A 14,253-nucleotide genomic window follows, 5' to 3' on the forward strand; every position below is an offset into this window, starting at 1 on the left:
CTCGAAGACTGTTTTTTCAGTGTAGGCATGAGGAAACAGTGGTGCTGCAGCTCAGCACATGGTTGGACCACAGGAAGACTTTGGGCTCCGCGTCTCTTTTGTTTGACTGGGACATACAGCTGCCCAGAGTGTGGCAAGAAATGAGGGATATGCTACAAGGGAAGAGTTCTTGGTTTAGCTGCCAACCCTGACCCTTTTATAATGGCTCAGGAATTATTCACATCCCAGTTAAAGCACTGATAGAGTGAATTATGGCTGCGGCGGTGCTTCCTGAGGAGTTCGCCAAAAAGATGATTTAGACAGATCTCACGTCTGGGGTCTGAGGGCTCCTCGGACACTGTTTAAACACCAAGTCTTTATTCTGAAGACACAGGAATGTGACGGGTGCCGGGTGAAAACCCATCACCTAGCAGCCACATTTCTAACATGGCAATGATGACAGGGGCACGTCAAGTAACACATCAGCAGCAACACATCCATTTATATTCACTTAAAAAAAGAACTTTATTTAGTTTAATACATAGGGCAATTTGTAGTGAAATATGGATACATTCAGCTTTACACAAAGGTTCCCCGACAAAGTCTTAAAATACAACGTTTATAAATGTTTTGACATATTTCAACACAAAAGAGACAGCTATACCAGTTTAATAAGTAAAAGCCTACTTCCTTTTTATTGTAACCATTAAATTTAAATGGTAAATTAGCATTTATTTTCAGCTAAATATAAGTAAGCCTCTAAACGTCATTCACCAGCAGACAAACTGGGGAAAAAAATGGCACACAGATTTCCCATGCAATTAAAAAAAAATAATAAAAATCAATGTGTGATGAGACATGCTCAAATTCATGTCACTTTCACTATCCCTGTTAGGAGATCAAACCCCCAGAAGTACATTTCCTGGAACATATGCCAGCGCTTGAATACTGCAAACATGGTCAGAGGTCAGGGGTACAGTACATTTATGAGTGTTTCTCAGATGCTAACACAGAGATGGGAGAACTGCGAAATCCATTAGCAATGTGGAGCGCACAGCTTTTTCTTTGATTTTTCCAAATTCAGTGGAGACACCCGTATGACTCACTGCCCTCTTTAATATTGAACACTTTTCCTTTGTCTCTGTCCAGTCAAAGGGATCTATATGAAAGACTAGCAGTGGTGGTGATATTACTGATATTATCTGTCTGAGTGAATGAGTGCCAGTAGGTCGCACTCCATTAAAGCAACTTGTTACACACATTAAAAAAAAATTTTTTTTTAAAAAGGCGTGCAATTTTAAGAGGTCCCCTCTTCTTCAGCACCCAGTGGAAAGCATGTTGGTGCCAGTCTCTTCGATTTATGCTCTTTTCAAAAAACACAGCACTAGTTTGAAGTCCAAGTCAATAAAAGTCATAAAACACCATTCCAAACACTTGGAAAGAAATGAGGCAGTCATGTGCACAACAGAGTCATTTGATCCAAGCCTTTGACCGAGAGTGCCGAGATAAAATACAAGACGGCTCGGCTTGATAAGCTCCTCCATAAGCAGCATTATAATCTTAGAGCCTGTGCACGGGGAACAGGACAAAGTGCAGGGCAGAAGAAAAGTGACACTAACACTGGAGAAAAGTCTGCCCTGCTTTGATGCAGCTGTGCTTGCTAAGGCGAGGTACGCCAAGGACAAAAAGCATGCTTGATACAAAAAGAAACCTAGGTCAAATACAAGAGTTTCAACTCTCATTATCATACTTCAGAGATTTAGCCATATGTCTGACAAGCTTTGGCTCACGATTCTGGACTCGCTTTACTGCATCCCTATAACTAAATCACACGAGTATCAAGCGAGAACGGTTAATGTGTTGACCGTGGCACTGCGACTGCACAAAACTGCGACTCAAAACAGAAAGAGAGAAACACTCAAATTCCATTAACAGGAAAGCTGAGCTGTATTTGCATTTTAGCGCCGCGTTGTCACTAGAAAGTGTGCAAAAGGTCTGTGTGTGTGTGTGTGTGTGTGTCTGTCTGCGAGAGAGAAATAAACACTTTCACCTAAGAAGAGAGGAGAAAGTTGGATCTCTAATGCCTTGATGTGTGAGGACGGAGCTCAGGACAGCACACAGCAGGAAGGGAAGCTGTTCTTTTAAAGTGTGTATGCTTGTGTGTGTGTGGATATGCTTGTATTCGAGGGTATTTGTCCCGTGTAAATCTTTAAATGTGTGTGTATAGGTAGTCTAGACAAGGGAGCAGTAGCCGCCGCAGGTTCCACCTCCTGCGTCTTCGTCGGTGAGCTGGACTGCTCGGCCGTGGTTCTCGCTCTGCCATAAGCCAGGAGTCTGGATTATCTTCTCCACCAGCTCCTCAAACGCACACTGAACGCCGTCCCTCGTCTTTGCACTCGCCTCTGGGAGGACAGAGAGTGCAGAGGGAAGGAGAGAGGAGGGGAGAAGTGACAGGGACGGGAATGGGGAGGAGGCAGAGATTGGAAAAGGTGGAGAAAAAGAAGACAAAACGCAGAAACAACAACTGTTAATGTCTGCGTCTTGATGTCATCATCTGCTGGCCCCCCCAGCAGGAGTGCAGAGTGGTGGAAAACATCTCAACAGTAACTGTCAGCTCCACGATGCTAATACTGGACCATAGCAGGTTATTATTGGCTCTAGTCAGCACCTGCTGCGTAGCATGATAACATCCAGGAACATTTCAATTGTAATAACCATAGCATAAAGAAATAAATCCTACTATGACAAATCACGAGAAATATCTTTGAGAATTGCTTGGAAAACATGTCAAGAAATCTTTACATATTACCAAATAACACTTTAAGTGCTCAAGATAAAAACTAGGTGTTAACTTTTAAGTTCCCCCTTTTTACTGACAAACCTGAAAAATAACAGCAGAGGGGGAAAAAAAAGAGTGCACTAAAGATGATATATGAAGCCTGCTTTATAAATAGAAGTATGCAAGCATTCCTCGGTGAGTATGATAGTTATTTCAAACTCTGCCTCCCCTGTGAAACAGTCTGGTGTAACTCATGTGCCCGGCAGCTCTTTGTAGAGCGGGGAATCCTCCTGACTTACCTATAAAAAGCATGGAATGTTTTCTTGCAAACTTCAGCCCTTCGGCCCTGTCTAACTCGTGGTTTTCCTAAAACAAAGGAAAGGTAATGGATTATTTGAGGTCTGTCGGGTTGGGCTGTCAGCTACTGTGGTCGTCACGGGCCAGAGAGAGAAAGTGGTTTTCACAGACAGAGATCAGAACGCAATGAATTCATAACAGTACACGTTTTTAACTCCACTTACTGATTCTGGTATCCTGGCAAAGGACCAGCTGCCAGAAAATATGAAAGTGCTACTATCGTTTAGCTTAGCAATCCATCAGCTGGTCGAGGGCTCACTTTGTAAAACACACTTATTTTTGGGGCAATCCATCTCCCTGTTCTGTGTGTGTATCACATATATATCTAAAGAGCATAAACCAAGGGAAGACTGCACTGAAGCTAAATATTAAAAATGTCACGCGCACCCTTAACATCACAATTTTATAGACAAACACACTGACCTTATCAATTTTGTTCCCTACAAGCATTTTAACAAGGTCATTCCTTGTACAGTATGTCTCCAGCTCACTCAGCCAGTTGTCGAGCTTTGTAAAGGTTTCCCGTCTCGTGACGTCGTACACTGTGACACAGAATGAACAGGGCATGCTCAGAATGCAGGAAAATATTCATTCACAGGATGAGAAAAAAATATTTTAAGTGCAGAATGAGTGAGTGGATTTTCTGGATGCACGATTGAGAGAACTGCAATAATTATGCAAAAGTAGTTATGGTGTGTAAGGCAATAGGACCATCTGACACACTAAAATTAATCTGACAGGTGTAAGAAGTCCTTGACTGCTGAACCTTTTTGACTGGTTTATCATTGAAAATCACAGAGCAAATGAAACTTTACTGACAATAACACTGTAATTTCCACTTCGGTAATAATAATATTAATACTAATAATAATCCTCATTATCATCTAACAAAAAAGTTAAAATAAATACCGCAATAAAATAAAGGAACATCAACTTAAACACATGGCTGGTTTATTTGAAAAAACAAAAACAAAAGAAAAACGCGGGGGGGGGGGGGGGGGGGGGGGGGGGGTGTGTGTCAAAATCCCACTGATACAACGAGGCGCCTTCTGTTACTTTACATCATTAGTGTGGTCAAAAACCATGAACTGTAGAGGAAGTCTGCTTTAGAGGTTTAACTTTCCGTAGTGTGTGTGTGTATACATGCTGCACATGCATGACCTTATGAAGACTCTGATTTAAGAGTATAAACTAACTTCCAGAAAGAGGCAGGCGTATGTGTGTGAGTCACAGGATGAAAAGCCATCACTCACTTTACAACAGGGGCATGACTGTAAAGTCAAAGGCCGCACACATGTGCGCTTGCACACACACACACACACACACACACACACACACACACACACACACACAGGTGTTTGAGCAATGACGGTGCTAATAGCTTTGCTTACCCAGGATGACTCCCTGGGCACCGCGGTAGTAACTGGGCGTCAGGGTTCGGAAGCGCTCCTGTCCCGCAGTGTCCTGCAAAACGCACACTACTGCTCACACTTGCAAGGAAAAAACCAGTGGCTACAAACCAGGGCAGACAAACACGAACAACACAGACACACTCCTTGGTATCAAGGGGTGGAAATAGTGTTACATAAGCGCCATCTTCTGGTTACTTGAGAGAAGAGCCGGTCTAGACCTGAGCTGGAGCTGTTTCATAGTTAATTTTTCTGCTCTGACAAACAAGAGCTGCATGTTTGTTTAACCGAGTGATACTAAAGCACTGGAATAATGATAGAGTCTGTAACATACCCATATTGCCAGCTTTGCCTTGTTGCCATCCACAGAAATGGTCTTCACTTTGAAGTCAACGCCTAGACAATGAAAAAAAAAGAAAACAGAAAAAAAAAGAAAGGGGCAGTTAATCACCGAAACCCACATGATTACCTCATCCTGCTTCAGGCCCAATATGATGACTCCTACAGGTTTGTTCAATTACTGCCAACAATATCATATCATGGTGACAGACCATAATTATTGAAGATGAATTGTCAAAACACAATGTCTATGAACTTGTGTTAACCTCTGGTTATTCAGACTGGCATTACGCCCGTCCCGTGTCCTGCACTTAAATTACAGTGTGACCGTGCATTCACATACACGACGAAAGGACAGTGCGGTTTAACGTCCTGAACGAAAACCGACGAAAAAAAATGAAAGGCCGGCACCTGTAAAATGGCTCAGTGAGCAATGACTCAGTCTTAAAAATCCCTGCCAGGTCCCAGAGGAGCAGACGTGAAAATAACAATGTTGCCCCCCCCCAACAAGTAAATCTCCTCTATTGCCTCTTTGCAGTGTCTCGGCGAGCGGAGCGTGCGGCGTCTGGATGACATATAGGCCGTGTTTTAGCATCCACTGACAGATTTACCAGGGCAATGTACACTTGTGATGGGCTTGTTTTTACATCTGGGACTGAGGAGGGGAGTTCAGCTGAGAGCCAAAACAGAAGAGAGATCGAGCAGGAGAAAGGGGACATGAAGACAGGCTGATATATGGCACCGCACTCACACACAAATACACAGTCTGTTCACAAAGCCCATCACAACAACTAGCTCTTCCTCTCGTCCAGCAGGGTTGCTCAGATACTGCTGCCAGGCGCATGTGGAGACGAGTTTACACTAAACATTTCCCTGAACCTGGACCAGTCTCTTCTGCTCTAATTCACTACATATACAGACGGGCCTTGCCCAGGGAACGCACAGTAATGCATCTGTTTGCAATATCACAACACAACAAGATGCTACTAGTGCTACAGGTCAAGGCTGGGCTGCTCTCTGCAGGCCCTTCTCTGTACGATATAAATACACCAAAGGCAGAGCAGCACAACCCACTAGTTCGACACAGAGAGAGTGGTGGTGGGGAATGACACATCATTGTTAGCCTGTATTCTCTTTTGTCTGTAACCTTTGGCAACGATGGCACCGAGAAGAAACAAGGTGCTTTAAGCCACCAGTAAGAGTATCATAAATGCAAAGCTGCTAATGTGCCTGCTGATCATCGTTGCAAAAGATCATTTAACACTCTGTGTGCTAGTGTGATGATGTGTCGAGACAGCCTTTGGCAATGGGAGAAATCCAGCCTCAGGGTGGTGAGATGAAGAAAATACTTCAACTGAGACTGAATGATACCAGATTAAAAAAAACTGAATCTCAAGTCAAAGCACAGAACTGACTCCAATAAAGACATCTGTTTGGCAGAGAATCCCAGCTGGCCAAGTAAAACAGTAGCGGCCCGTGCCTTGACCTTGACAAAACAAAGTATTTTCTCCGTTCCAACCCCTCTTGGGATCTGTGCTTTTCGGCCGTTTTAACAAAGACAGCATTGTGAGCTACAAGCGATTCACAAAACCACATTAGTTTGGTCTGATATTATTTGCAGATACACAGTTTGGGGTTGCCACTACTTCTAAAAACCTTTACCAGATAAGATGGATAGTTTGGTCTGCCACAGATTGTTTTTTTTCTCCACACAGCATTAACTTTAAAATTAATCTGAAAGCTTTGTGGCTGTCTCAGTGTGTGGGATTGTGGTGACTTTAGTTTTAGCTCACCAAGTGCTGCAGAATCTCCTAAACGTCCACATTTCTGCCTAGCGACCCTAGCTTGACTTAAAAAGGAAAAAGAAGAAAAAAGCTAAACTTTAACGTCTCTTTTACAGTTATCTGCAGTAGGTACTGGGGGTTTAGCAAACACATGCAGCCAGTATGCTGACTGAGCCTGGAACAGATAACATAAAAAGTCCGTCAACTTGTGGCTGCGTTGCTCCAGACCATGTACAGTATCTGTCAGCAGCCTCAGCCAGGCCTGCACACTACAGGCTGGGAAACAGAGTGAAGGACAGTACATTTAGCTGAGCATGGTTGTCACTTTAGTCTACTGCAGTTGTTTAAAGTTGTTAAAAACTCCAACTTTGCGTGGGTGTGTCACAGCACAAATATTCTGGCAGGCATCACTAACATCCTTACATTACTGAGGTCCTGATAAGTGGTGGTGTTTGCAAATAGTGCTGAGCAACAGGATTGAAAAAAAAAAACCCGTAACCTCATTGTTACTACAGCTAATTTAAGACCTTTCTGATATTCCTAATCAAAATTGAATACCACGATCTATGAAAAGATCAAATGCATGTGTCAACTGAGGGTGTACTTCAACTTATGTGTTGTGGTGAGCTAGAGTTTAATGCTGTACACACAACGGCAGAAGTTCACGTCATGTATGACCACGACTGGCTTTCGCATTGGGACAGCGGGCATCTGGTCTGGTGGTCCTCCCTCAGCATATTTGGTCTTTTGGACACCAACTGTATCCGTTTATGGAGAAAATATCCTCATGTAAAGCCTAAAACCAGGCACCAGTTGAATGATTCAGTATGTACTAGAAAATAGTGCAGCAAGTCATTCTGTAGAGTTTCCAAATCATCCATTTCAACGTTTCTAATTAAAAATCATTACTACAGATATACAGCATAACTGTCTCTTCTGCCCTCTCATGTTTCGCTGGTCTAAGAGTCTGAGTGCACAAACATCAAATATCAGACAGTTCTATCTGGTATCACGCTGCTTTTGTGTGTTTAATCAGCTTAAATGGCCATATTGCAACTGTTTATGACAAATTCATTTATTTTAATGTAGAAAACGTTGTTCTAGAGCCCGACTGACATCCATCACTTCTCTTCTGTTTATCCAATTTTAGGGTTGCGAGAGGGTTGAAGCCTATCCAAGCTGTCATAGGGCGAGAGACAGGATACACCCTGGCAATCTGTCCAGGGTGTATCCTGTCTCTCGCCCTATATTATTCTGTGTAAATAATCATTCTGTACATACGATAATTTTTAATCCTACAACTGTTTATAACTTGCATAGTTCACATTTCTGTATAGCTGTATATCTCCGATTTCTGTATAGTTTTTCATATTTATATCCTGTTCATAGCCTGTACTCACTACAGCCTGTACATACTTATAGTTATAGAATATTCATAACATACTTCATACCGTGTACATTATAACATACCATAATAGACCCATTTCTGTAATATACTTACATATCTATATTATTGCTAATATATATTGTAATATATCTATATCACGGCTAAAGCACTTCTGGATGGATGCAAACTGCATTTCGTTGCCCTGTACCTGTGCATGTGCAATGACAATAAAGTTGAATTCTATTCTAATTCTATTCTATATTGCCAGTCTATTACAGGTCTAACACAGAGAGACCGTTCCCGCTCACCTTCACACCTATGGGCAATTTAGTTACCAACTAACCTAATCCCACCAACTGCATGTCTGTGGAATTTGGGAGGAAGCCAGAGTACCTGAAGAGAACCCACACAGACACAAGGAGAACATGCAAACTCCAAGTCTCAAACAACAAGTCTTTAGAAACTACAAACAACTACCAGCCTGAATTACAGACACGGACAGCTGGAGTACGACTGGCTGAGTAGTCATTCCTGTTACACTTCTTGACGTCTGCTCCCTGGTTGCATGTGTAGTTGATGCGCTGTAATGTAAATTCTCTGAGGACAAGTCCACGTGGTCAAAGAAATCAAACAAAAAAAAACTGGCAGACATGTGGATGTCTGCACAGACCCTCACACTAACTGACTGACGACAGAGGTATTAGGTATAGACAACACTTTAAGCACAGCATAAATGAATAATCCACAACCTGCTGTGACATTAAAACAAGTTCTTTTTTAACCTGCACTATCATACTGTTCGAATAAGGACACATAAATAATTAACAGACAAACAAAACAAAACTCTTTTGTATGCCTGAAGAAATTCAAGAAATGTCTCAAGTCACAACAATATTCATATTGATCTTAAAGTCCTATACTGGTCGGGCTCTATGCTGGCAGCAACCTGCTGCTTCATCAAACTTTTTGAAAATCTACTCCTCCTTTTCCTTCCTGGCTCCACCGTGGTTATACAGCTGCCTGCAGGAGCTGTGCTGCTGCTGACTGAGATCACAACAAGTGTTGCATGTGAACATTAACCACTAAAGATTCAGTGCTGATATAAACTCATAGTCATATTTGATAGTATTTTGATAGATAAAAGCAATTTTTTTAATTCCTCCTATTCTTTCATGTTCATCTTGTGGAGGACAAATGCATGTGTTGTTCTATGCAGCATAGACCAAAAGCACCCCTATTTTAGTCTCTACTCCTGACACTGGTTGAATGCTAAAGTGTTAGCATACTCATATGTAATGTGGACATCATTACTAACCCATGAGACAACAGGTTTAAATGAGCTCATGCTGTTTGTGCCTCAGATGAATCGATGTATTGCTTATTATTACTCAAATTCAAGATCCTTGTCTTTGTGACTGTTTACTACTCTACGTCTGTGTCTTATTTAATCTCTGCTGCTGCTGCTGATGATGATCCATTTTACCCTTTAACAGACCTCACATGTTCAACTCACCTATTGTTGCTGATTGTTCCGGGTCGAATGTGTCTTCTGTAAATCTTAGTAGGAGGCTGTTGACAAGAAGATGGAAATAAGAAGATTAGACCTCATCATGACTCACACGTGTGTTTTTTAGTAATTGTATTCTCCTCTCTTGAGGATGCTTTTGAGCTGAAGTCAGGTTTCCAGTTGCCCTGACTCCTGCGGCAGGAGACAGTCTCTTTCTCTATCTCCTTCTATTGATCACTCTGTCCTTCACTTGCAAGCAAGAGGTGATGTCAAGCTCCAGATGACATCACCACTAGATTGCAGTCAGGAGGACAGGGTTCGTTTCTTAACCATGACTAATCGAGTGCAAAGGCCTTAACAGCCCCGCTGACGATGGCAATATGCTCGCTCCTCTCCCTTGACCCAGACATAATTCTCGTACTTTTTCCTCACGGGCCATCAGAAGAGATGCTGAAGCAGTAAGTGTTTATTGTTTGAGGGCCATATGGCTGATGAACTCATGCAGGGAAACAGCCAAGTTAGAAATGTATTCTGTACAGGTCAGGAAACATGAAACACATACATTCCCTGCCAAGCATTCAAATCTGTCATGATTTAAGGCCTTCAAATTGCAGGGAAACAAAATAAATATCTGTAAACTATTCAAAAATAAGTGTACCTATTTGATATTACCAAAGCTGGCTATGGATGATTCAAATTAGGACATTTGAAACTAATCATGGTCTGATTTTGTTTATTGTATTAAGCGAAATCCTATTTAATAATAATACTAAATTGCTTTCTGGAAACAATGCATCACGGCCTGGACGATGCCACGGCAGACAGCATGCAGTACAGCCGTCTAGATATTCTTCTGTTTTCTGGAAATATAAGCAAACACAGATCTGTGTTATGGTGTCGGCATAAAGCCAGTCCTTCCTCTGGGCAGAGCTTATACAGACCAGCCATTAAAAGATGCCAACTAGCAGTACACGCCCTGTTCAAAAAAAAAAGGGAACTCTTTAGTATAAGTAGACACATGTTGCACATCAATGAACTGACCCGGGAAATTGGAAAAATTTCAGCTAACAGCGGACACAGTACTGGGCGTTAAAATATCAGCTGCAAAGAACATAAATTACTGCAAACTTTTTATTAATTATCATCTCTGCTTTCTGGTTTAAAACCTAGCTGATTTTAACTTTAACACTCTGTCCTTGTTGATGCTGAAGTTCCAAGTCTTATTATTGCCTCTCTTTGGTCTATTTTCAATAGATGGGTGTACTTTTGGTCAAGAACTTGTTTAAAGGCTTACAATGGCATAATTTTCTCGGAATGTTCTATGGCTATGGAAGGCACGCTTGTAGTCAACACCATAGTCTACAATGTGATGGTTGATGGCTCAGGAAGGCTATCAGAATTCCTCCAGCAGCCGGGACCACTGTTATGGAGACCTGCAAACCTGGATCATGATCTCTTTTGGCAGGGACACACGCTATAAACTTCCATGCTGATGTGGGTAAAAAGCATTTTACCCTGCGTGGAATATTATCAGGTTGATTTGTGGTTGTTAATAAGGACTCTGATTACCACATGACGACAAGAGCAAGTGTATCGTTTACATGTTTTGAAGTCCCATCTGGAGAAGGGGTACGCTTACTTGAGCGTGACCGGTTCGGATCGATCCTTCTGCTGGGTTCTTAATGACGGAGATGCTAGCAGTACAAGTAAATGGACTTAAAAGAGTGTCAGCTTCTCGTTTAGCCATCAAATTAGTGTGAACAAAAACAGCCTGTTTCTAGCAATTATGTCAGACGTGCACATAGTTGATGTCACGTACAGAGCTTCTGGCATCTGACTAATGCGTTAGCTAAACAGTGTGCACACTGTAAGCATTTCTTGTACATGTTGTACCAAGACAGTCTGACCTCTGTTAGAATAAAGAACAGGACAAACCAGCACTGAACCGTCTACATCGTTTTAAAAACTAAATTCTCTTTATCCACCTGCTACATCCCTGCTAGCGTTAGCCAGCGCTAGCAGGGAGCCACGACATCACTTTGTTGATCACTTGGTCTTACCTGGACTTCCCAACGCCGCTTTCTCCTATTATCAGTATCTTCAGCGTGGTAAGCACGTCGTCTTCCATTCTTTCTTCACTGTATGCTGTGTTACTCTCAGTAAATCTCTAAAAGAGACTTGTTAAAGTGAAGCTGACTAACTTGCGTCCCTGTTTACAGCTCACAGCACAGATAATAATATGACAGCCCTTTGGTGAGACGTCTCACTCCAACCATTTCCGGTATGACTTGTCACTACTTCCGCTGGAGATCTTACAGGATATCTTGGGAGAAGATTATGTAAGACAAAGGACGCAGTGTTGCAACATGTCGACGTCATGTGTTCGTGTCATTTTAATAGTACTGTATATTTGCTACTGGACTCTTTAAACGGGGATTTTTCACACTCCGATACATTTGTTACTAATGTAATTTCAAAGTCAACCATTTGAAATTCTTATGTCAATGACAGTCACAGTGAATTGATCGTGACTGGCAATTTTGACATTTTGAAAATGGCTCATTTGTTTACATGAGGTATTTATGCATGTCACCGAATTTTACTTCTTGCCCTCTGTGTACCAAAAAAGTATGAAAAATATAGGCTCCTATGAATTTTCCACTCATGTTCACCAGTATCACTGAACATGATCTTATTAATGTTTTAATCCTATTCTAAAGACAGGGAAGGTTTTTGGTCAGTATTTACACATGTAACTGTACAAAACAATATATGTTGTTTTCAAAGGCTACATTTTTGGTCCTCTTATGGTCAGGTCCATAACTAGCTCGACAATGGCAAAAGGTAATTACACCTATGTAGAATACCAAATACAATTTTATTTTGTCTTTAGTCAAAACAGTCAACTATACTCCATCAGCCTTTTTTTAACCTCCTAGGACCTGGCGTCCACATATGTGGAAATCACATTTTGGGTTGTATAGACCAAAATGCTAAATTTTGCTCTACAAGGATCTGATATCCACTTATGAGGGCGTTATACTGCCACTGTTCTATCGAAATTTAAAGTGAATCCTCATATGTGGATCTCATTTTTCTCAGAAACAAAAATAAGGTAATAAAAAAAATAAAAATCACGCAATTCTTTGTTTTTACATTCATCAGTTCCTAATCAGCCCAAATAGCAACTTTGCTATTTACATACATACTTACAAATCATCATCATATCTGAGGATACACCATTTACCAATCAGCTCTGGACTTTCCCACTGGATTTCTTTTTCTGGATTCCCCCCACTGCCTGCCTGTGATACAGCTGTTTCTATCTTCTGGCCAAAAGTGAAACACTTGGTGTTGCAGCACTTGCAGTTAAACTGCACATGCAGCTTACATCACAAACCATCAGTTCTCCTGGAGCTCCAGTAATGACCTGGTGAATTCTCATGGTTCCAGGAACAGCTGGTATCTGCTTTGGCATTTTCTTCATAGCTTCCTCAACATCTTCACTTTTCACAAAGAACAGTTTCACACTTGTGTTTGTTTCAGAAAAGGCCCTGAATAACTCTTCTGCATCTGGGATGTCATGCCCCATCATGTCAGCTGCTCTTTTTAAGGCTCCCCCGACACCATCTGGTGCTCCTTTTCCATTACGAGCCTCGAAAAAATTCCAAGAGCCAGCCTTGAATCCTCTTCTGTCCAGTTCTGTAGTGAAAAGGTAGAAGTTTCTTGGTTGTTTGTATTGCGTACAGGCTCCGTCGCTTAAAAGGTGCAGCACAGACACTTGTGGATGTTGGCCTTGAAGGTAATCTAGTACAGGATTTAGGTGCTGCCATATTGCTGGAGGGCCTTTATGTCTACTGGGGGAGATGGTGCTAAAGCACACAGGCACTGAGAGTCCACCAACATAAAACACACAAGTATGAAGGATGGCCTGCTGATGTGAAGCCCCAAAGTGGACTGCCTGAACTTGAGAACTGTATTTACAGCTGTAGTTTTCTGAGAAGTCAACATGTATCAAAGTCTCCTCCCCTGACATGCTGTTCTTCAGCTCACGGCTCAAAGATAAATTAAAAATGCTTGCAATGAAAGTGTTCAGGTCTTAGGAGGATACGAATACAAGATATTTTTTGGGGGGGTTTATTGAATATGGACAGTGAAGACAGAGAGGAAAGTGGGGAGAGAGAAATGGAAGACATGAAGCAAAGAGCCATGGGTCAAACCGGAACCCAGGCCTATTGCTCTCCGGCTATATTGCATATGGTCAAATGCTCACACCCGAGCTAAACTGGTGCCTATCCCATGATGCTTGCAGCTGATGGGATAATTCGAATTTTGGAAAATAATTCAAACTAACTGAAACGATACTGTGAACTTGGAAAACTAAACTCAAATAAAAATATAGAAGAAATATCAAACCTTTGTGAAACTAAACTGAATTGAAATAAAAAAAAAAAGAAATAAAATAAAATAAAAACTAATTAGAAAACACAGTTGATTGATACTTCTCAATCAACTCCCCAATTACTTTTGACTCTGAAATTTTGTGATTGTGCATAAAAATGTCCATAATTCCTAAACAGTTCATGCAAGCTGAAAAGCTGAAAGTCTGCGCTTCCATCACATATTGACTTGACTGTTTCATTTACACTCTGCTGTGATTGCTTACACATGCAAACTTAAAAAAAACTGAATTATCGTCCACAAACTTTATG

The 14,253-nt window shown here is 41.5% G+C and overlaps 2 protein-coding genes across 2 annotated transcripts; both read right to left on the minus strand.

The window, feature by feature from the left end:
• Positions 1-479: 479 nt before the first annotated feature.
• Positions 480-11,826, minus strand: LOC146566712 (ras-related protein Rab-18). Its single transcript, XM_085286304.1, has 7 exons — positions 11,602-11,826; positions 9,548-9,603; positions 4,859-4,920; positions 4,507-4,579; positions 3,539-3,657; positions 3,058-3,124; positions 480-2,381 (listed from the first exon to the last, which is right to left on the minus strand). Exons 1-7 carry the CDS (start codon positions 11,667-11,669, stop codon positions 2,212-2,214), a joined length of 615 nt encoding a protein of 204 aa, XP_085142430.1. The 5' UTR covers positions 11,670-11,826; the 3' UTR covers positions 480-2,211.
• A 1,037-nt stretch (positions 11,827-12,863) lies between these two features.
• LOC146566713 (uncharacterized) lies at positions 12,864-14,199 on the minus strand. The gene has a single exon (XM_085285804.1). The coding sequence runs from the start codon at positions 13,575-13,577 to the stop codon at positions 12,864-12,866; it is 714 nt and encodes a 237-aa protein (XP_085141930.1). The 5' UTR covers positions 13,578-14,199.
• Between the last annotated feature and the right edge of the window lie 54 nt (positions 14,200-14,253).

The sequence above is a fragment of the Mchenga conophoros genome, linkage group LG9 (genome assembly GCF_057382185.1).
Source record: "Mchenga conophoros isolate Kocher_MC1m ecotype Shallow Benthic linkage group LG9, M_conophoros_male_GT1.1, whole genome shotgun sequence".
In the NCBI taxonomy this organism is placed as follows: Eukaryota; Metazoa; Chordata; class Actinopteri; order Cichliformes; family Cichlidae; genus Mchenga; species Mchenga conophoros.